At 44.3% G+C, this 23,572-nt stretch overlaps 1 protein-coding gene across 1 annotated transcript in view; it reads left to right on the top strand.

Moving 5' to 3' along the window:
• Positions 1–23,572, top strand: part of LOC138510498 (zinc finger protein 436-like) — a 254,388-nt gene that overhangs the window by 178,458 nt on the left and 52,358 nt on the right. Inside the window, exon 8 of the mRNA XM_069626193.1 lies at positions 9,418–9,519. Within this exon, the coding sequence (XP_069482294.1) occupies positions 9,418–9,519 (102 nt within the window). The remainder of the gene's footprint in view (positions 1–9,417; positions 9,520–23,572) is intronic.

Here is a 23,572-nt window from a genome sequence, read left to right as displayed (position 1 = left end):
TTCGAGGTATAGTTGGATTTGGCTGTGTGCCACTTTATCTAGAATCTTGAGAAGGAAGGGGACTGTTGTTATAGGTCTGTAGTTGTTAGGCACCGTGGGGTCGAGAGTGGGTTTTTTTAGAAGTGGGCGCACCCAAGCTTCTTTAAGACTGTCTGGGACAGAACAAGTCTTGAATGAGGCATTAATGAATGCGGTAATGATTGGGGCAAGTGGTTCAGCGCAGCCCTTGATTAACTTAGGGGGGCATGTATCGGCTTTGCAAGTCGATGGTTTCAAATGTTTCAGTATGTCCAGGACTTCTAGTTCTGAAACTTCTTTAAAGGCAAATTTGGGGATGTTAGTGGTTTTGCTAGGCGATTGGGAATCTAAGTGCCGACTCTGTTTCGGCAAGGTATTGTAGTGGTCACGGATTTTGTTTTGTAAGAGGTCTATTTTGTTGAGCATGGCGGCTTGGATACTGTTGCACCAGCCTTCATCCTTAATGGTCTCGTCAGAGGAAGTGGGAGGCACTGTGAGCTCTTTAAAGATAGAGAAGAGTTCTCTTGAGTGGCACTTTGAGTCTAATATTCGACGGTTGTATGATTCAGATTTGGCATTGAAGATGGCGGTTTTGTATTTTTTTGCGGTGTCTTTGAATAAGTCTTTGGTGGTGTCGCATGGGTTGGCCTGCCAGTTTTTAAGTGCTTGGCGCTTTTTGTTACGCAGAGCTTGGAGGTCCTCTGTGAACCATGCGTTTGAATGGAAAGATTTTTTTTCTTTTTTCTCTTCTAGAGGAGCAATGGAATTTATAGCATTGGTGAGCGTATCCTTGAGTATGTCTGCTAGGATGTTAGGATCTTGTGGGAAAGGAGGGGCGAGGCATGGGGTTTTGAGAAGGGGGCGTAGATTGTCTGCAGTTAATTTTTTGGAGCTTCTGGCTAAGGTGGCGGATTTATGTACTGGTGTTTTTTTGGTAGGTATCGTAGGGATAGAAATTGTATGCAGCTGTGATCTGTCCAAGGGAGGAATGTATTGGATGTGATAGAGGAGCTGCAGTTATGGTCGGCCAGCCAATCAAGAGTTCTGCCTTTGGTGTGGGTGGGTGACACGATTTTTTGTATGAAGTCTAGGTTGGAGAGGTCCTTGAGGAAGGAGGTTGCTGTTTTGTCCTTTGGGTCATTATAGCCTAGATTAAGATCACCTAGGAGTAAGGTTTTGGTGGATTTTTTTAGGTTTTCGCTGAGAATATGCGTGATTTGCCCTTGAAAATCGGCTGGGAGTCCTGGGGGCCGGTAGATGACATGAATGTTAATGGTGTTGTTGTGAGAGAGGGGTAGTTTGGCCGATAGTATGTCTGCATTCCCTTCCCAAGTGTGGGGTGTGGGTCTGATATGGTGGATGTCTTTATAGATTATGGCAACCCCTCCCCCTGATTTTGTAGGTCTGTCTTGTCTAAGGATGGAGTAGCCTACTGATACAGCTAGGGTAATGGCGGGGCCTGAAGCTTCATGTAGCCAAGTCTCTGTGATGGCTAGCAGATCTAAGTCGAGGCTGGAGATGAGCTCGTTGATTTCTAGGGCATGGGCGGTGAGCCATCGAGTGTTAAGTAATGCGCATTTGAGTGTTGGTGCTACCTGACTTCTGTTGGGAGGCCGCTGTTTCATTTGTTTTTTCTGCTTGAGGTTGGGTGGGGTGGGTGGTTTAGGGGTGGGTGTGAGGTTAGTACACGGTGTGAGGATGTGAGGAATCCTGGCCATAAGGTTGTGGGAGACGGATGTGCGAGAACCTAGTCTATAGTTTCTGTGTGATGTTGGGATGTGTTGCGATGAGAAGGACCTAGGTAGTGTGCGTGTCCTCAGTCTGCACAGTCTGGTGCAGCTATTAGGTGTAGAGGTGTGAGGATGCGCGGTGTTGGGACTAGAGTGAGAAGGTGTTGAATTTGTGTTGGACTGCATCATGATGCTGGGGCTAGGTAAGCACGAGTGTAGATAATGTCGTCCATATATTGCGGTGGCGAGGAGTGTGCCTATGAGTAGTAGAGTGCTAGTCTGGTGGTGCAGCCCTGGTAGCATGCTGGAGTGCTCTGTTGTGCACGTGGAGGGAGGCGAGACTGAGCAGCGGTGGTTCTAGTAGTGCGAGGCGCTAGTTGCCTAGAGGATGTCAGATGGTAGAAATGTGCAAAAAGCTTTCACTGTCTAGAAGTACGAAATGAGGCATTTTGAATCAAGAGTACAGGATTTTGGCATTGCAATGATACATGTGCAGAAATTACAGATTCGAGGAGTGACTTACAAAGTAGAATCATATAGTGATATAGGCAAATTTAAGAATTTACGCAATTCAGAGTCTGGGGCAGTGCAGAGCAGCCTTGGTGTGTGGTGTTCTACTCACGTAGCCTTTGAGTCCAGGGAGGGCCGACTCCGGGACTCCAGAGGCGAACAGGGGCAAACAGGAAGGGCCTTGCTCTCTGGGCCTTCCTCGATTGGGCCGGCTTCCGCCTGCCGGCGGGCTGGCAAACAGATGAACGAGACGCGTTGCTAGGCAACGCAGTAAACAATGGCGGCGGCCCTTTTGGGAGGCTCTTTCGGCGGCGTGGTGCAGGCAGTGGGCTTCGGGTGCCTGAGGGGATGCACTGCGCACTCGTGAGTGAGGCTCACCTAAGAGAAGCACAGGGAGTGCTTCACAGCGACTGCTCCAGCAGCGCTGTACAGAGGCATCAAAGGCTGGATCCTCCCGGTGCGAGGAGGGCTTTGAGGCATCCCTGATGATAGTAATGACTAGTGTGTCTAAACAAATAAGGCAAAAAGGAGGAAGAAAAGTAAAGAGGGGACCCTGTCACAATACGCTCCCTTTGCCCCCATTCCCACCATTTGGGGGCATGATTTGGAAATTGTTTCATATTGTACTTACCGTATGAACCCTACAACACAATGCTGTGCTCATTTGGGAGCTCAAAAGCCCTATTTCCAATTTCCCTTCCCTTTTGGATCCATTTCGAGTTTTTGGCAGCCAGTCAAAAGATTACACTTCTCAGGATTCTTTGCTCACTGCTTCATCTCCACCCTTGCAGAACAAGATTGGCTGGAGGATAAGGAACACCTGTGGCTGCAGGTGCTAGAAAGTAGCACACCTGAAGCATGTGATCATTAGCCTGCTTTAAAAACTTAGGTTTGCTTCAGTCCAATGCTGGTCATTGTTGCAGTGTTTCTGTTTGCGGCCGGTTCTTAAGCATAGTGTCTAGTTGTTATTTTCTTATTTCTTGTTCCCGGATTTTGAAATTAGTGTACTTTTCAGTATTTTCTGCTTCCCGGGTTCCCTTTCTGTCTTCCTGTGCTTTCCAGTGTTTTCGCTTGATTTGGGTTGTTTTACCGAAGTAAAACGATCACGGTGGAATTGACCATAGTCCAGTTTGCTGCAAATTGCTTTTTACTTTGGCCAAACAAACCAAATTTTGCCTCACCGCTGCCACTTCTCCTGCATCCCTTTGGCATCAGATCCATCCCTCTAACGTGGGTCGGATCCGGCACGGCAGGGTCCCTTTTTCTTTTTACTTTCTTTTTGTTTTCCAGGCCCCACACCCTCCAATGTTGAGGAAGCGGGGGACTCCCTTGCAACCCCCGAAGCCCAAGAATACTGAACATGGAGAGCGGGGGACACCCATGCAAACCCCACTCCACATGTTCGGTAATTTTGGCATCAATCGAATGCTACTAGCCGAAATTGGTCAAATTTACCATTTCATCGATTATTTTCGATCAAATTGGGTAATTCACTTTCCTTTTTCTGTGCAGCCCAGTTTGTCTGTGTTCTTTATTTCTTCGCCCTATTCTGCAGTGTAACTTTGATAATTTAAACAATGCTCATTTATAGATCTATAATTTTGTACCAAACTTGTTCCTTCCCTGGATGGGGGTTAGGGGTTGCACTTGTAATTCCATTTTCCCTGCCCCTGCTCCTTTATTTTCTCTTGGAGTTTGTTCCTGGTTTTCCACTGCACGTCTCTGTTTGTTCCCTGTTGATTGTTATGTGTAGTGTGCTTTTCGTTCCAGCTCATGTGCATTACTGTTTCCCTCACTATTCTGTAAACACTTTTCCTGCGTGCCCCTTGTCAGGATTCGTATGCAATTTATCCTCCCTTTGCTGTTGAAGCCTTTCTTGTTTCCTGTTTGATCAGCAGAGTTTGTGGGCTTCGCTGTCATTCCAGGTGGTGTTTGTCCCCTGAGTATTGTCTTTGTTACCTTAAAGGGTGGTAGCTCACAGATCCTGTCATTGCCTGTCCTGTATGTGGTTTTAGCTCTGACAGTGCCTGTAACAGCATTTCTGGGTAAGGAGCTTGCCACCGTTTTTGTTCTCAAGTGCTTACCCCACATCCCTTTTCATATATTTGTATTCGTACCACTCTCTACTTGCACATCCTGGGTTTTAGTGTTTCAATGTGTCTTCTTGTGCACATTTTCCTTGCCATATGCACCGCCTTTGTCCTTCATGACAATCCCCTTTGCACTGGTGCCCCTAAAATAGCAAGGCTTCTGGGATAAAGGCAAGCTCCAGACATCTGGAATCTGCAGAGACTTCATTTTTGTGAAGCCTTTCTGTTGTGGACTGTATCCACTTCCCAAGAGGGGTACTCAATATCCACCCAGGCCCTGAAAGACAACGTGAACTTTGAGCTTTCCCCAAACGTTAGAGACCACTAGTGTATTCTGACACTTTTTAGCTAAACTTTATACCTTCCACGTTTATTGTTTTGGCCCGCACTGTATAGGGACACAAACAACTAAGTTAAACTTTAGTTTTCAGTGTCTGGACTGTTGATTACAGTCTTCTCCATGACAGGGAGATAACAAACAGAACTCTTGAACATCGTAAATGCCCTCTCAATGCTATCAAATCGTTGGATGCAATTACATTTGGATCCTTACATCTGGTCAGTCAGTGGTCCCACAAGGGTAAGACGTTGGAAGTGAAGTGAAGCACTAAACCAAAAAAAGCATGCAATTGTACCTTGGTTTTTGGGAATAGAGGGTTTTCTGAATGTTTTCCACTTTTGCCTGTTGTGGTTGAACTGACCCCACCTTGCGACTTGAACGCCTAGGTATTTGACTTAGGGCAGCACACAGTACCATTTTTGATTGATTGGCCTTAAGCCCTGCCTTTATGAGACTTTGAGAAACCAGATACAGATGACTTGTGTTCGGCTCAGCGCAGATTGCACACCTCACATCGATCAGTGAATTGAAAGGGGCCCATTGGCATGACAAAGACTGTTTTTTCTCGATATTCCTGGTACAAGGGAATCTGCAAATACCCTTTTGTTGTGTCCAATCTTCTTGATCATCTTGTCAATTGTTGTCATGGGATAGGCACCAAAGCATAAGATTTCTTTTAGATTCTAGAAATCCATACAAATTTGACAATTTTCCATAACGGGACAGTGTTTACCAATTTCTCTGACCTGAAATGTACGCAATATGGATAGTAGGAGAGGATGGCCTTGTTGATCCTATATTGTTTCAGCTCTCCAGGTAGAGGAGTGTTCCCCCTTTAATGGGCCATTTCCTTAAATGGCCACATGTGCCCGTTTCATAACTTAGGACATTCACTAAATATCGTTCTCCAGGGTATCTTCCATACCACACATTAGCCCTTTATCCACTAGCTCAGGGAGGCACTCGGCCCCCTTTGTCATCCCATTGGATGTTCACAGAGTCAGACACGGGTCTCATGGTGGGATCTCGGTGATATGCAACCTCCATTGACAACTAGAACACAAAGCAATTTCATAAATATTAGACCCTTGATAAATGTGTTTTTAACACTTTGTAGTTATTCGGGAATTACTGTTTGCACTTTTTCAAATAATTACCTATAAGTAATTAAATGCAGGAGGAATTATGCACAGTCCACATTACATTCTCATGAACTATTGTCTCCAGACGAATTTGGTATGCATTTTATTGAATATTTTTTTTTCTTATTGCAAGCTATGTGGAGGTTTGCTGATGTTAAATACTTTTAAAAAACCTTTATTGTGCATTTGGTTAATTTAACAAAAACCTTAAGCACATTTCGTTAAATACATAATACACAAAACAAGAGATGTATATTACACATACAAGTAATCGATCACATACCAAGTAATCATAAAATAATTAATAAGTACTAATATACATCTGTGTAGGTAAAATAAATGGTTCATATTTAAGATTTGAGTTGAAACCCATAAGTCATTTCCGTGACAGTTACTTAACAAGATAGGACAATATTTGGTTAATCCGTTTCATCGAATCAATAGAGAAAGAAGGTAAACCTATTTATGAGCAATCCCTGCCATAGTCTTCAATGCCACCTGCAAAATATTATACGCTGCGCTGGCAATCACTAGTGAAGTGGTACCATGCACGGTGCTACAAAATTCATCTTTTTGGATGTCCGACATATGGGAAACATATCTCTGGTAACCCTTTTGATATTGCAAGTATAGATAAGGGCATTTTGTCAATACATGTCGCAGTGTCTCAATGTTAGTTCTACATATTCTACAGGTCCTCTCTGGATAAGGTACGTTCAGCCATCCATCATCAGTGTATTTGTACGTTTGCAGTATATTAAGACGCATGCAGCAAATAAACCTCCTCATATCATTAGCGCATATTATTGTTATATAGGTACAGGGTTTATTAGGGGAAAAAACATTGTCTACTATATTCATTATACCTCTTCTTTCCATCATTTATATGGGCAATGGAGATAGATATGTCCCAAATACATGTTTTTTCTTCAATTTAGTTCAGATGTTAGAATATATATCGTCTCTATTGCTGCGATAGAGCTAGTGTCTACGTTAAGGTCAATATTGAAGAAATGAGCGTTTGTCGTTTTCTTTAAAACGTCCAAAAAAGGATTAAGGGAGGGACTTTGATATATGCTAGATTGAACTGCAGAAAATGTTTTTCCATTCGTCAAGGGGAGTAATCAAAGAGAGATATAATTTGCTGTGTTTTATACACCAACTGGCCTGGAATTATTGGAGGCCCAGCTCACAGCACAAGGCCTCCATAGGAACAGCTTTTGGAAACCCCAGGATAGATCTTAGGATTTTCCCTTCCAATTTCTCGTGCCAGCCGATATATTGCTCTTAGAGCAGTTCCAATCCGTAGGTTATTCCATGAACTATGCTAGAGGTATAGCTGGCTAGTAGACATTCAACGTTCTCTCCTCGCCTCTTTGTCACAAAGGGCTTAATTACGGAGCATTTCCTCAGGACTTTAGTTGTTATGTAGTCCTCATACCGGGAAGAGGTTGGAACTGCGCAAATCAGGAAGCCTAGGCATATCTATATATGTATTTACTATTTCCAATGGTATGTTGTTTAATTTCCACACGTATAACTATTTTCCCCTGGTTTTCCCTCCCAGTATCATTATCTAGGTCTTGCTTATGTTAATAGCAAGTTTGTTCTCAATTGCATATGCTTGGAATGCATCTATAGATCGCTGCTGTCCAATTGGTGTGCAGTCTACAAGGACAGTATTGTCTGCATACATTATCAAAGGGACTGCCTCCACTCCTATCTGAGGGGGAGAGTTTCGGATTGTTTGCATCGTCTCGCTCAAAAACGGAGACATAAAGTCGGTATAGTAGGGGGGCCAGTACACACCCCTGTTTGTGTCTGATGTTAGTAATCCATTTGGATAAGACTCCACCCTCTTGATGTCAAATACACTTGATCTGTTCACACTGTGTTGGGCCTTGGCTCAGCCACTTCTTTTGAATTAACTGATCACTAACTAACTGAGCCAATGTGGCTTAAACTGTCTTTGCACCAATGGTGTTGCCCCTCAAAAGTACCTGATGGTTATTTTTAGTACGTTTTTTATTGTTCATTAGTTTAATCAATACTTACACATAGCAAATAAACAACATATAACATAGTTAAAAAGGAGGGTACAAGTTACATGTTATCATTCATTTCTCAAAATACCTTTACAAAAAATACAATTAATTATTTAAAAACATATGTCATCAAATGGCTCCCATGTTCATTTTCTGTAGAAAGATTATATAAATGATCCTTTTAAATTGGTCCGGTTTAGTCTATACAGGAGCTTACCAGTAATTGTCAGTGAGCCATTGTTGCCAGAAAAGCATCTTCCCCAATATTCAGCAGTATTTAGCCCATCTAAATAATACATAAGTAAAAAGTTGGGTCTGAATCTTAAAAACACAGTTCTCCAACAAGTATCATGAAACCTTTCCAGATAACTGGGAAAACAACCAATTTCTTTGATTCTGTAGCTAAACCAAGGAATCATTTATATTGATGAATTGATTCATTCATGTTACACCAGTCCCATTAAACAGTTTCTTTTTTACTGCTAAATGGTTTGAAACCAATTCCGCGGGAGTAAGATGTAATCTTTCTAAAATGCAATGATATTTATTCATGAAGCCCACAAGAACTCAGACTTCGATTGGCCTGCCAAAATTTGGAAATCACTAAACTCGGAATTAATTGTCAGGCCTATAAAATGCTTAACAAAAAAATAACAACTTCCATAAGTACCAAGCATACATGGACATAAGACCTAATGCATATCAAACAGTTACAATGGGCACACAGTTTGGTAGTGATGGAGCTTTCTGCCAAATCTTCCCTTCAATTGACCCAAAATCTATTGAGTCCGATAGGTGGGAGTTTTCCAAACAATACATGATTCACAGTAGAACTTTGGCTCTGTAATAATTAATCATGGGATTAGCGAGAATCTACCATACTTTCGATTAATATATTTCATGTACAGTCCAAACCTTTCAGCTTTATTTTTGAGTCTTCTAGCCATAGACATTTTAAAGGGTCTAGAAGACAAATGAAAAGCCAAATACTTAAGATTGTTTACTATCTCCAATTGTCTGTACCTAATTTCCAGGTGTATCCATATTTCAAATGGATTGGGTCGTCCCAAGTATTTCTCATCTTTGACACTTGTTGTCCAGCTTCAGCTGCTTCAGAAAAAGATATTCGGCAGAGGGCACTGTGCATCGATGGCGTTGAAGGTGATGTCATCGAAGGGCATATATAGCATGCGCAGCGCCCGTTGGTCTCAGTTCCGTTTAGGATAGTGCTAACCCCCTGCCTGAAACCTGTTTTAAATTTTGAGATTGAGATGGGTCATTGGTTTCTCTGGGGATGAAGGTGGGGGAGGTTTGGAAGCTTCTCTTTTGTACAGTAGGATGAAGCACTGCTTCTTTTTTGTTGTTGCTTTCCAATTCATTTCAACCTTAGCTCGTTTGTGTATGTATCCCTTTCTGGACAAAAAGCCATATTTACTAGTTCATGAAAACAATGTAGTATAACTGATAAAATGTAAGTAACCAGACCACATTGGCATAATTCATAATTTGTTTCACTTTTTTTTTTGGAACCAAACCATTCAGTGGACACCGCCATAGTTGCAATCAAAATAAAGGAAGAAGGAGAACCTTGTCCTGTTGACGATCAGGACTCCGAAATCGGAGAAAACTGCGGTACACCCACATGTAAGCAAATGCATTTATTGCAAAGCATAATATTGGAGAGTTGATGTGCTTCCAGAGTGTTGAGATACGGACAACATAGATAAAATAAAATCAGTAGATTTCAAAGCAAGATATGGGTTAACTGGTAGTCTTCAAAATGGGTGGAGCAAGCTACGAAGATTGTTGCTTCCGCTAAAATGAGAATTTATTTTCTTCTGAACTATGGCATGAATCCCATGATCAGAGGTTGGAGGTCGGCGTGTCATGTTGCATAGTAAAGCATTGGCCCTCCGAATGTTACAAGTGGTAGGTAATTATCAAGACGGTGGGTCATTGGTTAAATATGGTAGTATTCACTGTGTATCAAAGCACTATATTTTAGCGAGTGTTGTGAACAATTCACAAATATTTGGAAGGTCGCTGTACATTGAGGAAGGATGTATCTTTGGTGTATAGCATCTGGGGACACACTCTTGTTGTTATCGTTGCAGACCATAATATCTGTCTTTGGCCTCTGGTTTGGGACTATTTAAAGGCATCCGAAATTAACAATTATTTGGAGAATTTCGCAAAAAGTTCTTACACCAATTATCTTTTTCTTCTCCTTGGCCTACCCATCTTATAATTTTGTCTGTTGAACTTATTTTAACTGCAGAAAGAGCAAACACTTTCGGAAGGTGTCTTTTGTTTTAGCATACATTGGCTACAAACGTTCACTGCCTGCCAGATGGTGCAGGCAAGCTGCTATGCAAACAAATTCATTGGATGTTCTGGATACGACTTATGAGCTGAAGAAAGTGAACACGTTGATGGATTTATCATTGTTGCTCATTTAATAAAGTGTGTCATGAGGTTCCTTGAAAAGTATATTACCAGACTATATAACGATTATTAATACATTGATACTGTTGGCCTATGAATACTTTACTAAGTTTGTCCAGGTTGCAGAAGATCTTTGGCAAAATCCTTTTTCAGTCTGCAAGTTGTATTATGATTCATTTAGTTCTGTAGATATTATTTTTCCAACTGTTTTTTCCTATGGTGTCACATCTGTGATGAGCGTAAAGGACAGACACACTCTGAAAACATAAGGTTAAAGTGCTTTATTGGGGAACTTGTTCAGTGAGTGGGAAAAATAATAATGGGCAGTCATAAGGTGCAACTGAAATGTCACAATCAGTCCGGTCGCTGTCACTGACTGACAGTTCAGGGGTAAATTAAAAGTTCAAAATGGCCTTTCTCCAGCTTCTTGAGGTTCTGGGCTTCCCTTCCCAGGGATGTGATGACAGCCAAATTCTTTCTCAAAAGTCTGTGTCCAGAAACACGTTTTTAAAAGTTGCGCCCTGCCTGACCATTTTGATCGATGGATTGTGGGTTCACCACAGGTGTTTGGTGCCACCACAAGCAACATGATGCTCGGCCTGGGGACGGAATGGGGAGGATCTGTTTGCCTAACCCCAGCATGCCATGGGCGGCTGGCTGTGGCACGTTGTGGTTTAAATTTAAATGCTCCTATCCCATTTAAGGTAACCTAGGAGCAGCGGTTCCACAGAGCCAGCAGTGAGCCCACTCCGCTCTGATGCGGGTTCAGAAACCACTCCTAACTTTACCAAGAAAAAGTGTGGGACCTGAGTTAGGCCTGTAACAGGCAGCCAGTACTCACGCAATGCTTTCACAGCTCATACAGTTAAGAACTGATGGGCAAAGTGAGTTCAACCCGAGGGCAGAGCTACAGTGTGACAGCCAAAGGGAGGACATCCCCAAAGAAGTGTTTGCCAGTCCCAAGTCCTACCTAGGAATTGCAAGACGTCCTCTGGGGTGGCACCCACCAACTACTCCCTAAGGAGTTTGGAACTCCAAGATGGCAGATGTGGTTCTTGAAGCTCTGGTCTGGGAGACAGTGACGACCCTCCCGTTCCCAGAGATCTAGGACTCTCTAGTTCCCTATGCCAAGCCTGAACATTGGAGTTCCCTTATACCAGAGCGGGGAAGGAATGGCGAGTCAGGTTGTGGCAGGCAGAAAAAAGAAAGCCCAATGGAAAGTACGACCCAATCCAAAGTCTAGGGCTGTAGTTCATCCCCAGTGGTGGACCCTGACAGTAAATCCCTATCCCAGCTACCACACCTGGTTCCCCTTACACCAGAGAGAGTTTGGAAGGTGGGACCAACGCCCTACAAAATCTAAGGGCTCATTGTTAGGCAGAAACCTGTGCAGTTCCCTCTGGGATCACTGCAAAAGATTTAAGACTACAGGTGTTTGGCAGTAAACCCACTTTGTAGCAGTCTGTACCACAAAGATTCACTTGGTAGCTGTGGCTGAGCAGTCAGACTTCCCTCAAGAAGAGTTAAGCAGTATACAGAGTATTCACAATAGGTCAAGAGAACACAATAGAACAAGTAAACACTGACCAGGGCTTGGTGTAAAAGAGATATAATTATTTATTTAAGACCACATCTAGAAAAACACACAGGCACTAATAGTAAGCAATTCAAAAACACAGTCACTAAAAGATATACACTCCCTTAAAAGAATATTAGACAAGTCTTAAGTAAAGCCCCACTTATTTTCAGACAGAGGTGAGCGCTTAACTCTAATAATTTGTTTTTAAAAAGGGGGAGAAAAGCAGAGAATAACTTGAAACAGATCCCAACACTTTTTCACGAACACAACAAGAGAGGAAGGCAAAGTAACACTGTGAATTCAGAGTCAGTAGGCCGGATCCGCTTTAAGACGATCAAAACGAAATGTGTCCAAGGTCACAAGGTTGCAGTGCACAAAAAGTCTTGTAACGGTTCAAAAAGGAGTTGGACCAAAGAAAGGGACCAGTTAGAAGGTCAAGGCGGCCAGCCCAGTCCAGAAGGTTAAGGGGTTATTATTACCTTGTAGCAATCTTTAGAAAGGGAGGCCTGGCGGACACGGTACCTTAACATGGTGAGAATACTCTAGCGGGGGCTGTTGTTCCTGGCAGCGGATGCAAGTCGGTGCTTCGTTCGGGGGAAGAGAGGATCTCGTCGGGGAATAAGACAGGAGTCTGTTGCACTGCCAGGGAAGAAACCAGCCGTGGAGTTTCTCAGGTACAAGGAGCGGTCCGTTGATTCGCGGTTCAGTGGTGAGTTGCTATCCTTTCGCCGGGGTGCTTGGCACGGGCAGTTCGACCACAAACTGGTCTGGGGTGCGAAGAAAGAAGGTAAACTGGTTGTGCCCACCAGTCAGGGGAAGAAGCCTCTCCAGCCGGGAGATCGTCTCTGTCGTCGGGAAGTGGTGAGTCGGTTCCGCAGAGCTCCACCGGTGGTGTCGTTGTGGTAGGTCAGCTCAGCTTCTCCCTCGTCGGATTCTCAGGTCATGTGGCGACTTCTGAAGTTCCAGTCCCCAAAGCCCTGCTTTTATGCAGCATACCCCCATTCACTCAGCCTAGCTGTCAATCAAACATGCTAAGTGGTGAGCCGGCCGACTCACCACTTGGGCCAATTACACAAGAGTGCGACTTGAGTTACCAAGGTAACTCAGTCCAGGGTGCCTAAACCCCTCCTGTACCCAGACAGAGTGGCACCACGTTTGGAGGCTTCTGTGAAGAAGCCCGCCAAAAAGTGGAACAAAGGGCTCGACTTGGGTTGGAGTCACAGAAGAGAACACAAACGCCATTTTAGAATCAAGTCCTGGCAAAAAATACCAACCGGCGAATTAATATTAATTAAATAAACCGGCGGTATGTTCGAGGCTATGAGAATTAAATAATTAAAGTTGGTAGCCTCGAACAATGGGAAAATCCCATAGGGAAATATTCGCGGTCGAATATAAAAAGTGGTTTCCACTGCCACCAGCCAAAACTCGATCAGGGGGGATGGAGACGTGCCTCCTCGACTAACAGACCCCCGGGCAATCGAATTGCCCGACCAGTACGTCCACAATATGATGGTTTGTACTGGTTTCTGTTAATAATTTGGGACTAGTAAAGCCAATGGTGACTTTACATGCCCTGGGAGACAGTAGTCAGTCCCAGGGTATGGAGTCTATGGTGGGGTGTCACTATGATACCCCTGTGTTACTGCACGGAGGGTGCTGTGTAACACACATAGTAAAAACACATGAGACCCTATGGAGTAAAGGACCCCATAGCCCATAAAACACATTAACAGTCAAAGGAACACCATAAATCATGTCCAAGAGTGGGAGAAAAAAGAGTCTCACTCTTGGCAGGAGAAAAAAACAAACTCCAGAAATCCAGCAAAGCTGCTGGGGGACTCACTAGGTTAGGAAATTCAGCCTAAAGAGAGAATTCTCCCTAACACTCGCCCCCCACCTCCAGACTAAGGGACAGGAGGATTTAATCCACTCCTGGATGAATCTCATACCTCTAGTCGATGACATACATCCTAGAGAGACCATCAGCATTTTGGTGGTGACACCCTGACGTGTGCTCAATGGTGAAATCAAACCCTTGCAGGCAGAATGACCATCTCAATAGTTTTGGGTTTTCCCCTTTCATTTGCATTAACCATCTCAAGGGTTGGTGGTCAGTCTGAATGACAAAAGTAGAACCATACAAGTATGGCCTAAACTTCTTCAGAGCCCACACAATAGCAAAACACTCTCGTTCAATGGTTGCCCACCTTGTTTCAGGATCCTTCAGTTTTCTACTGATGAAGCAAATGGGGTGCTCCCAACTTTTCCCATCCAGTTGACTGAGGACTGCACCTATTCCTACATTTGAAGCATCTGTTTGCACAATGAAAGTTTGGTGATAGTCAGGAGCTCTGAGTACTGGGGCTTGGCAAAGAGCATTTTTCATGGTTTCAAAGGCCTGATTGCATTCCTCATTCCACCTACCCTTTTTAGGGAATTTAGGAGAGGAGATGACATTCAGTGGAGAAGCCATGGACCCATAGTTCTCAATGAAATTCCTGTAATACCCAGTGAGACCTAAGAAGGCTCTCGCCTGGGTTTGAGTAGTAGGTGTTGTCCAATTTTGCACAGCTTCAATCTTACTGGGCAAAGGCCTTATTTCTCCACCTCCTACCTCATGTCCAAGGTAGACCATTTTACTCTGTCCAATCTGGCATTTACTTGCCTTTATGGTCAGTTTGACCTTTCCAAGAGCCTGCAAAACATATCTCAGGTGGTCCACATGTTCTTCCCAGGAATTGCTGAACACTGCTATGTCATCCAAGTATGCCATGCAGAAGTCCTCCATCCCATGCAGAACCTGGTTTAACATCCTTTGAAACGTAGCAGGTGCATTTTTCAATCCAAAAGGCATGACCTTAAACTGGTATAAGCCAACTGGGGTAGAAAATGCAGTTTTCTCCTTGGCATGGTCTGTCAGGGCTATTTACCAATAGCCTGACGTCAAGTCAAATGTGCTGAGGAACTTGGCTGCACCAAGTCTATCCACCAACTCATCTGTCCTTGGCAAAGGGTGGGCATCAGTCTTAGTGACTGCCTTAAGAGCTCTGTAATCCACACAGAATCTAAGTTCTTTAGATCCTGCCTTTGGTACTAACACAACTGGGCTAGACCATGGACTAGTAGAGGGCTCTATTACCCCGAGATCAAGCATCTTGTTGACCTCACCTTTGATGTGGGTTCTTACATTTTCTGACATTCGATATCCTCTGCTTTTGACTGGCAGACAGTCACCAGTGAGTATGTCATGCTGCCCCCAAAGGGGTCAAGCCTGGTGAAAGTGAGAACAGAGAGGCAAACTGATTTAACATAGATGTGCACTCTTCCTGTTGCTCAGGTGTCAGATTTGAAGAGAGATTTACTCCTTCAATATTTTTTTCTAAAGGTAAGCCTCTGAGGAGATCAGGAAGAGCTTCACTCTCTTCTTCTTCCTCTGATGATGCTAGAAGCATAGCTCCTACATCAGGTCTGGAGACATACGCTTTTAGTCTGTTGGTGTGGAAGACTGTTGGAGCCTCCTTGGGGTTGCCCAAGTCCACCAGATAGTTAACCTCTCCAAGTTTACCCACAACTTTGAAGGGTCCCATCCATTTGTCTTGCAAGGCCCTCTGCCTTGTTGGAATCATAACGAGAACTAGCTGGTCCTGAGTAAACCCGACCATGTTAGCCTTTTGGTCATGCCAGTGCTTGACCAATGCTTGTCCAGCTTTCAAGTTATCACTTGCTTCTGCCATCATTTGTGACATTCTCCTCCGGAGACCTATCACATAGTCAGTCACTCTGACTGGCTTGGGGGAAGGAGAACTCTCCAACCCCTCCTTGATCAGGGCTAATGGACCTCTGACCGAATGACCATAAAGAAGTTCAAAGGCAGAATAACCTACTCCCTCCTGAGGGACTTCTCTATAAGCAAAGAGAAGGCATGGCAGTAGAAGGTCCCACTTTCTTTTAAGAGGGTCCTCTAAAGCACCTATCATGCTCTTCATGGTTCTATTGAACCTTTCAACCAACCGATTTGTCTGAGGGTGGTATGCGGTTGAGAACTTGTAAGTAACTCTGCAGGTTTTCCACATGGCTTTCATGTAGTGGGACATAACATTTGACCCCCTGTCAGAGATTACTTCCTTAGGAAACCCAACCCTGGTAAAAATACCAAGGAGGGCCTTAGCCACGGCCGGAGCTGTAACAGTCCTCATAAGAATTGCCTCAGGGTATCTAGTAGCATGGTCTACTACAACAAGTATAAACCTGTTGCCTGAGGAAGTTGGAGGATCAAGGGGACCAACAATGTCAATCCCTACTCTCTCAAATGGGACTCCCACTACAGGGAGAGGCACTAAAGGTGCCACATTCTTGGAGCCAACCTTACCAGAAGTCTGGCAGGTGTGGCAGCTCCTGCAGTATTTATCTACTTCAGCCCCCATCTTTGGCCAATAAAAGTAGAGTGAGAGCCTTTCCTTAGTCTTCTTGAAACTCAAGTGACCAGCCAAAGGAATCTCGTGGGCTAACTGCAAGAACTGGTGTCTGTTCTCTTAGGGTACTACAAGTCGTTTGTTGTCCCCAGGTGCAGACTCTGCTGGTTCACTGTAGAAGAGGCCATCTTCCCAGTGTAACCTATATTTCCCAGGCTCTTGCCCTTCAGCCTGAGCATCTGCCTGGTGGCGAAGACCTTCCAGAGTTGGACATTCTCTCTGTCCCTTACTGAAGTCTGCCCTGTTGGGTCCACCTTCTGCCAGTAAAGACTGCAGCTCAGGATGGTCAACAGGATCCAGATCTCCAATGAGTTCCTGGCCTTCCACTAGCTCTTCTTCAGAGTCTAGTTCAACCACACAGGGTTGTACCTCCCTCTCAGCCTCAGCTGGAGGGGGAGTTACTGGTGTAACTTTGGACAACCTAGGGGAAGTCCTTGTTGGCTGCACTGGAGTGCTGGCTGTGAGGTTCTTTTTAGAAGTTTTAGGTTTCCCTTTTTCTTCTAGTTTCTTAGAGACATCAGCTGACATCTCCAGTGGAGCAGGAGTGATCTCTTTCTTCATCATCTCCTTGGGAGTACCTCTCATGGTTCTCTCCCTTGTAGGTCTGGTGAGCTCCTGTAACCTTTTACTAGGAGGTCTGGGGGTATGTGACACTACCCCAAGAGTTTTCAAGTCATTACCCAGCAGAACCCTTCCTGGCACCTCACTTTGTATGCTGACAGGTATCTTCACAGTCATGTCATTACACTGGATGAGAACTGGTAATTGGGGAAGCATCTGCACAGGCCCTCCAGCTAACTTGGTGAGGCGTTTGGGTGCCTTAGCAACATCCTCAGCCTGAAAAAACGATGTGTCCACCACAGTTATGCTGGCCCCAGTGTCCCTAACGGCAGGAGTCTCCTGATCATTCACCTGGACACTGTCCTTATAATACTCTTTAGTATTATCTGGGATAGAATTATAGTTCTGTTGTTCCCACAAACCCAGAGACACTAAAGAAACACTGGCTGAAACTCCAATGGGTTCATCAGCCAGTAATAGAAAGTTTCCACTTGCCATTTGTACTTCCTCCTCTGGAGCGAAGGCTAAGGAGACAATCTGGACCCCTGAAGGTTTACCCTTACATCTGGGATCTCCTTTCATGTGGTCAGTAGAGCCACAAACAAAGCATTTACCAAATGCTTTCTGGAATGGTGGCTTGTTCTGACCTCCTTCTGGTTTGACACCAGGAGGTACACTAGCCTGATTTGGTTTCCCTTGTGGCTTACCCTTTTGGTGTTGTTTGGGGCCCTCTTTGGAATTGGAATTATTAGAATTCTGTTTGGAGTCCTTTTTTGGCTGTTTTCCCTCATCCTTTTTCTGAGTAGCCCCAGAATCCTTGTGAGTGGCCCTGTTGGCAACCCACAAGTCAGCAGCCTTAGCTAATTCGTTTGAATCAGCAAAGTGCTGTCTGAGCTCAGGAGAGCAGGCATCATAAATTCCAACATTACAAGATTCTTCATTCCTTCATAAGTGTTAACTCTGTAACCCTTAATCCATCCCTCTAAGTTTTTCAAACTTTCACTCACCCAGGTAGCCCAAGGGGTACCATCATGCTTTTTGAGGGTCCTAAAACTCTTAAGGTACTGGGAAGGGGTCTTCCCAAATCTAGCTATCAAAGCTAGTTTCACACATTCATAATCCTTCTTATCCACCTCCCCCAACTCCATTACCACATCAGTTGCAACAGGGGGAAGCCTAGAGAACAACCAGGGAAGTAACTCATTCCCTGTGATGTCCTGGAGCCCATGATTATACTCAAACATTTTTAACCAATCCAACACATCCAATCTAGGTTCATACATACCCACTATTCCCTTAGGCATCCGGGGTCATTTGGGACTGGAACTCCTAAAAGAACCAGAGGAGAGAGAAGCATTTTCCACAGACAACTTTTTCATTTCTTGTTCATGATTAAGCTCTATTCTCTGAGTCTTAACTCAGCTTGCTTCTGCTCAGCCTGGGCATTCATTCTTCTGAACTCTAGCTCTTGGTTTCTTTCAGATTGAGCAATAAAACGTTTGTACTCTAATTCAAGCTTCATTTTTTCAAGTTCAAAATAAGCAGGGTTACATGTAGGATCTGGTATAGGCCCAGTAGGTACAGTAGGTAAGGCAGACAGAGGCTCAGACTGACTAACTTCATTAGGTTCACTTTCCTCTTCTGACTCATTATCAAGACTTTGATTCAGATCAATACCTTCACTGTTTTCTACATTTGCTGGGGGGGTAGATTCCTCTGTACCACCCAGACTTTGGTTTTCTAACAATCTTTCTATAAGTTCCATTTTCTTGCCCTTCTCAGAGAGGTTCTTATGTCTACACAATACATTTAAGCAATCAGCAGTTTTGGCAGACAATGATTCTAGGGTAGAACTCTCCATAGCAGACATAGTTAGAAAATCAGCTTTTTAGTGCTAAACTCTGTGGTTAGTTGTCCTAAAGTGTTCAACAAGCACTCTAAAGTGTATACTCAATACAAATCCCACCGCTGTACACCAGTGTTGGGCAGAAACCTGTGCAGTTCCCTCTGGGAACACTGCAAAAGATTTAAGACTACAGGTGTTTGGCAGTAAACCCACTTGGTAGCAGTCTGTACCACACAGATTCACTTGGTAGCTGTGGCTGAGCAGTCAGACGAGTTAGGCAGTATACAGAGTATTCACAGTAGGTCAAGAGAACACAATAGAACAAGTTAACACTGACCAGGGCTTGGTGTAAAAGAGACATAATTATTTATTTAAAACCACACCTAGAAAAACACACAGGCACTAATAGTAAGCAATTCAAAAACACGGTCACTAAAAGATATACACTCCCTTAAAAGAATATTAGACAAGTCTTAAGTAAAGCCCCACTTATTTTCAGACAGCGGTGAGCGCTTAACGTAGATGGCACTCTAATAATTTGTTTTTAGAAAGGGTGAGAAAAGCAGAGAATAACTTGAAACAGATCCCAACACTTTTTCACGAACACAACAAGAGAGTCAGTAGGCCGATCCGCTTTAAGAGGATCAAAATGAAATGTGTCCAAGGTCACACGGTTGAAGTGCACAAAAAGTCTTGTAACGGTTCAAAAAGGAGTTGGACCAAAGAAAGGGACCAGTTAGAAGGTCAAGGCGGCCAGCCCAGTCCAGAAGGTTAAGGGGTTATTATTACCTTGTAGCAATCTTTAGAAAGGGAGGCCTGGCGGACACGGTACTTTAAAGTGGTGAGAATACTCCAGCGGGGTCAGTTGTTCCTGGCAGCGGATGCAAGTCGGTGCTTCGTCCGGGGGAAGAGAGGATCTCGTCGGGGAGGAAGACAGGAGTCCGTTGCACTGCCAGGGAAGAAACCAGCCGCAGAGTTTATCAGCGACAAGGAGCGGTCTGTTGATTCGCGGTTCAGTGGTGAGTGGCTATACGGCCGCCGGGGTGCTTGGCACGGGCAGTTCGACCACAAACTGGTCTGGGGTGCGAAGAAAGAAGGTAAACTGGTTGTGCCCACCAGTCAGGGGAAGAAGCCTCTCCAGCCGGGAGATCTTCTCTGTCGTCGGGAAGTGGTGAGTCGGTTCCGCAGGGCTCCACCGGTGGTGTCGTCGTGGTAGGTCGGCTCAGCTTCTCCCTCGTCGGATTCTCAGGTCCTGTGGCGACTTCTGAAATTCCAGTCCCCAAAGCCCTGCTTTTATGCAGCATGCCCCCATTCACTCAGCCTAGCTATCAATCAAACATGCTAAGTGGTGAGCCGGCCGGCTCACCACTTGGGCCAATCACACAAGAATGTGACTTGAGTTACCAAGGTAACTCAGTCCAGGGTGCCTAAACCCCCTCCCACACCCCCTGTGGTACCCAGACAGAGTGGCACCACTTTTGGAGGCTTCTGTGGAGAAGCCTGCCAAAAAGTGGAACAAAGGGCTCGACTTGGGTTGGAGTCACAGAAGAGAACACAAACGCCATTTTAGAATCGAGTCCTGGCAAAAAATACCAACCGCCCAATTAATATTAATTAAATAAACCGGCGGTATGTTCGAGGCTATGAGAATTAAATAATTAAAGTTGGTAGCCTCAAACAATGGCAAAATCCCATAGGGAAATATTTGCGGTCGAATATAAAAAGTAGTTTCCACTGCCACCAGCCAAAACTCGATCAGGGGGGACGGAGACGTGCCCCCTCGACTAACAGACCCCGGGGCAATTGAATTGCCCCGACCAGTACGTCCACAATATGATGGTTTGTACTGGTTTCTGTTAATAATTTGGGACTAGTAAAGCCAATGGTGACTTTACATACCTTGGGAGACAGTAGTCAGTCCCAGGGTATGGAGTCTATAGTGGGGTGTCACTATGACACCCCTGTGTTACTGCACGGAGGGTGCTGTGTAACACACATAGTAAAAACACATGAGACCCTATGGAGTAAAGGACCCCATAGCCCATAAAACACATTAACAGTCAAAGGAACACCATAAATCATGTCCAAGAGTGGGAGAAAAAGGGAGTCTCACTCTTGGCAGGAGAAAAAAACAAACTCCAGAAATCCAGCAAAGCTGCTGGGGGACTCACTAGGTTAGGAAATTCAGCCTAAAGAGAGAATCCTCCCTAACACTCAGTTATCAGTTGGTGTATGGGTTAGGAGGAAGGGCTTCCTGATGAAGTGAATAGAAGGACCTGGAGAAGGAGAAATAGTTGATGACAGGAGACTGGAGCAAGGCCCATGGAGCCTCAGGACAGGACACAGGACGCTGGAAGAGAGGCACAGAATGTTGGGATAAGGGAGGGTTGGGAGCCTGCATGGGAAGACTGCGGACCCTGGGGAAGGACAGACCCTAGTGGTGGGGAATTAAAAGATTCAGTGAACTGGGGGTAGCAAGTCTAAATGGCATGGGGAGAGAAGGGTCAAGAGGGATCGGAGAAGATTAACCCAAAGGGGTGGAAGGAAGAAGGTACCCAAAGGGATGAAGACGGTCTGAAGGAACAGTAGATGGCTAGTGAGAGAAAACTCTGATGTGAGGTAAATAGGAAAAGAATGGGGGATAGAGAAAGAGACAAGCAGTTGGTGGAAGATTTAAAAGTTGTTGGTTAAAACCCAGGAGGTAAAAGAGGAGGTGATAGAAAGAAGTGAAGGGGAAACGCTCTGTAACATTATGAAGGTGAAGAGTGAAGGAGGGGGGGTGGAAGAATAGAGGGGGGAGAGAGAGAGAGAGCGAGCGAGAGGGAGAGAGAGAGAGAGTGAGAGAGAGAGAGAGAGAGATATAGCTCTCGAGATCTCTCTGCTACTCTTAATCCCACTTTCAGGGCTCACCCATGGGCTGCTAGAGCTGATATCTCAGAATGAAAGCTCTAGTTGTTATGATTTTAGGGAACAGACCTAGTCCAAACTTAATGAGAATTGGAAGAACTGTTGTTTGAACCCTATTTATTTCCCCCTACAAACACATTATTTTGTCAAATTGTTCCTGTGCACTACCACACCATAGAAAATAACCATCCTGACAACTTTTAGTTTTTTCGAGAGCCTATCGATTGGGTAATTTGGCTGCCACTTATATACGTTTGTTAATGAAGCCTGCGTTAAGTGTATTACCAAGTCTGAAATGTTGGTTGCTCAGTGTGACAATGGCTAAGTCTCAGGGTTCCTCAATGCTTGGGATGTGCCTTCTCTGAAGTTCCCTGGACAGTCCTCCGCATTCCTTGCTCTCAGAGATGTCTGCACTTATTTTGTTCTCCTCTTCTGAGATTTGTTACTCTTGTGTCGTGCAGTGATAGATTCTTCAGACAATCCTTTCCCTGATCAGAATGGTCAAATATCATTGAAACGTTGAGTACCTTGGTCATACGCAAGAGCCTGGGTCAAGTTTGTTGCAACTCCCACAGTCCTGAATGACTGGAGAGGGTAAGAGGGCAAGAGGGTAAACAACTATACTTTGAACTTCATAGACAAGGGTGGCCCTGGGTGATTGTGCTAGCCTGAAAAGTAGTATTCTCTTGTCAGAAGTACATAGACAGACTCCAATTATTCTCCAATATAGATTCACACAAGTATCTTAATGTGCTCAGTAAACTGCAATTTTTATTTATGTGTACATCAAGGTCTAGTCTTTCAGCCGACACGTGTTTCGACAAAGCTGTCTTTATCAAGGCGAGGTTAGTCTTAAATTAAGGCCTGGATGCTGAGATTAGATATTCTTGTGGCTAATGGTGATCATTTTCATAGTTTGGGCGAGTCAAATATTAGTGACTTTGGCCACGGCTTTTCATGACGGATTCTAGGTCGCCCAGCATCCCATTAGGGGCATATATTGACATACAGCCACTGTGCACTTGCAATACTATTTAACTCTGTTGATTTATCTAACCATGCCGAAAAGCGCTAATATTTTACTATGGTGCTCTTTCTACCTTCCTCTCTTGCTTCTCTCATTCTCCTCGTGTGACAGGCCAAGGAGGTGGTACTGGTATCTTGTTTACCTTTTCCTGGACTCTTTTACCTCAGCACTCAGTCTTACTGCTCTTTTCCTCATTTCAGTACCACTTTTGTTCTTTTAAATCTCCTCATTCTTTAATTTTTCTTATTTTGTATCGTACTTCGGTACCTCTATCCCCTTTCTGTAATGAAATTCATGCATTATTAGCCACCTTCTACCCACCAAAACCACTTTTGTTCTTCTTGGTGATTTTAACCTTCATCTTTCTTCTATCCATAACTATTCTCTGTTTCTTTCATTAGTTTACTCATGTCATCTCTTTCAAATTGCTAATCCACCCTCTCATACCTCTGGTTCTTCTCTTGACTTAATGTATTCTTATTTTTCTTGTTTTTTCTCTGTTCAGTCTACTCTCCTTTATTTCTCTGATCATTTTCTTCTTTCTTACTTTCCCTTAGTCTCTTCTACAAATCCTCCTATGTTTTCAGCTACATTATTGCACCACAATCTTCGTTTATTTAATCCTTCCTCTTCTATTTCTTCACTCTTTTACACACTGCCTTCTGTTACTGATTTCTCTTCTCTTCTCTCTCGGTGGATGCTCCCGCTTCTTCTTTTTCTTCAGCTCTCTCAGATACTCTAGGCTGCTTTTTTCCTCCCCAACCTGTCTCTCCTACTCGCAAACCTCCTCAACCTGGTTGACTCCTTCTCTCCGTCGCCTACGTCGTAGTCACCATCGTATTGAGAGATGTTGGCAC

Source organism: Ambystoma mexicanum, chromosome 6p (assembly GCF_040938575.1).
Source record: "Ambystoma mexicanum isolate Mex_15411 chromosome 6p, UKY_AmexF1_1, whole genome shotgun sequence".
Classification (NCBI taxonomy): Eukaryota; Metazoa; Chordata; class Amphibia; order Caudata; family Ambystomatidae; genus Ambystoma; species Ambystoma mexicanum.
This window is presented reverse-complemented; position numbering and strand designations above follow the sequence as displayed.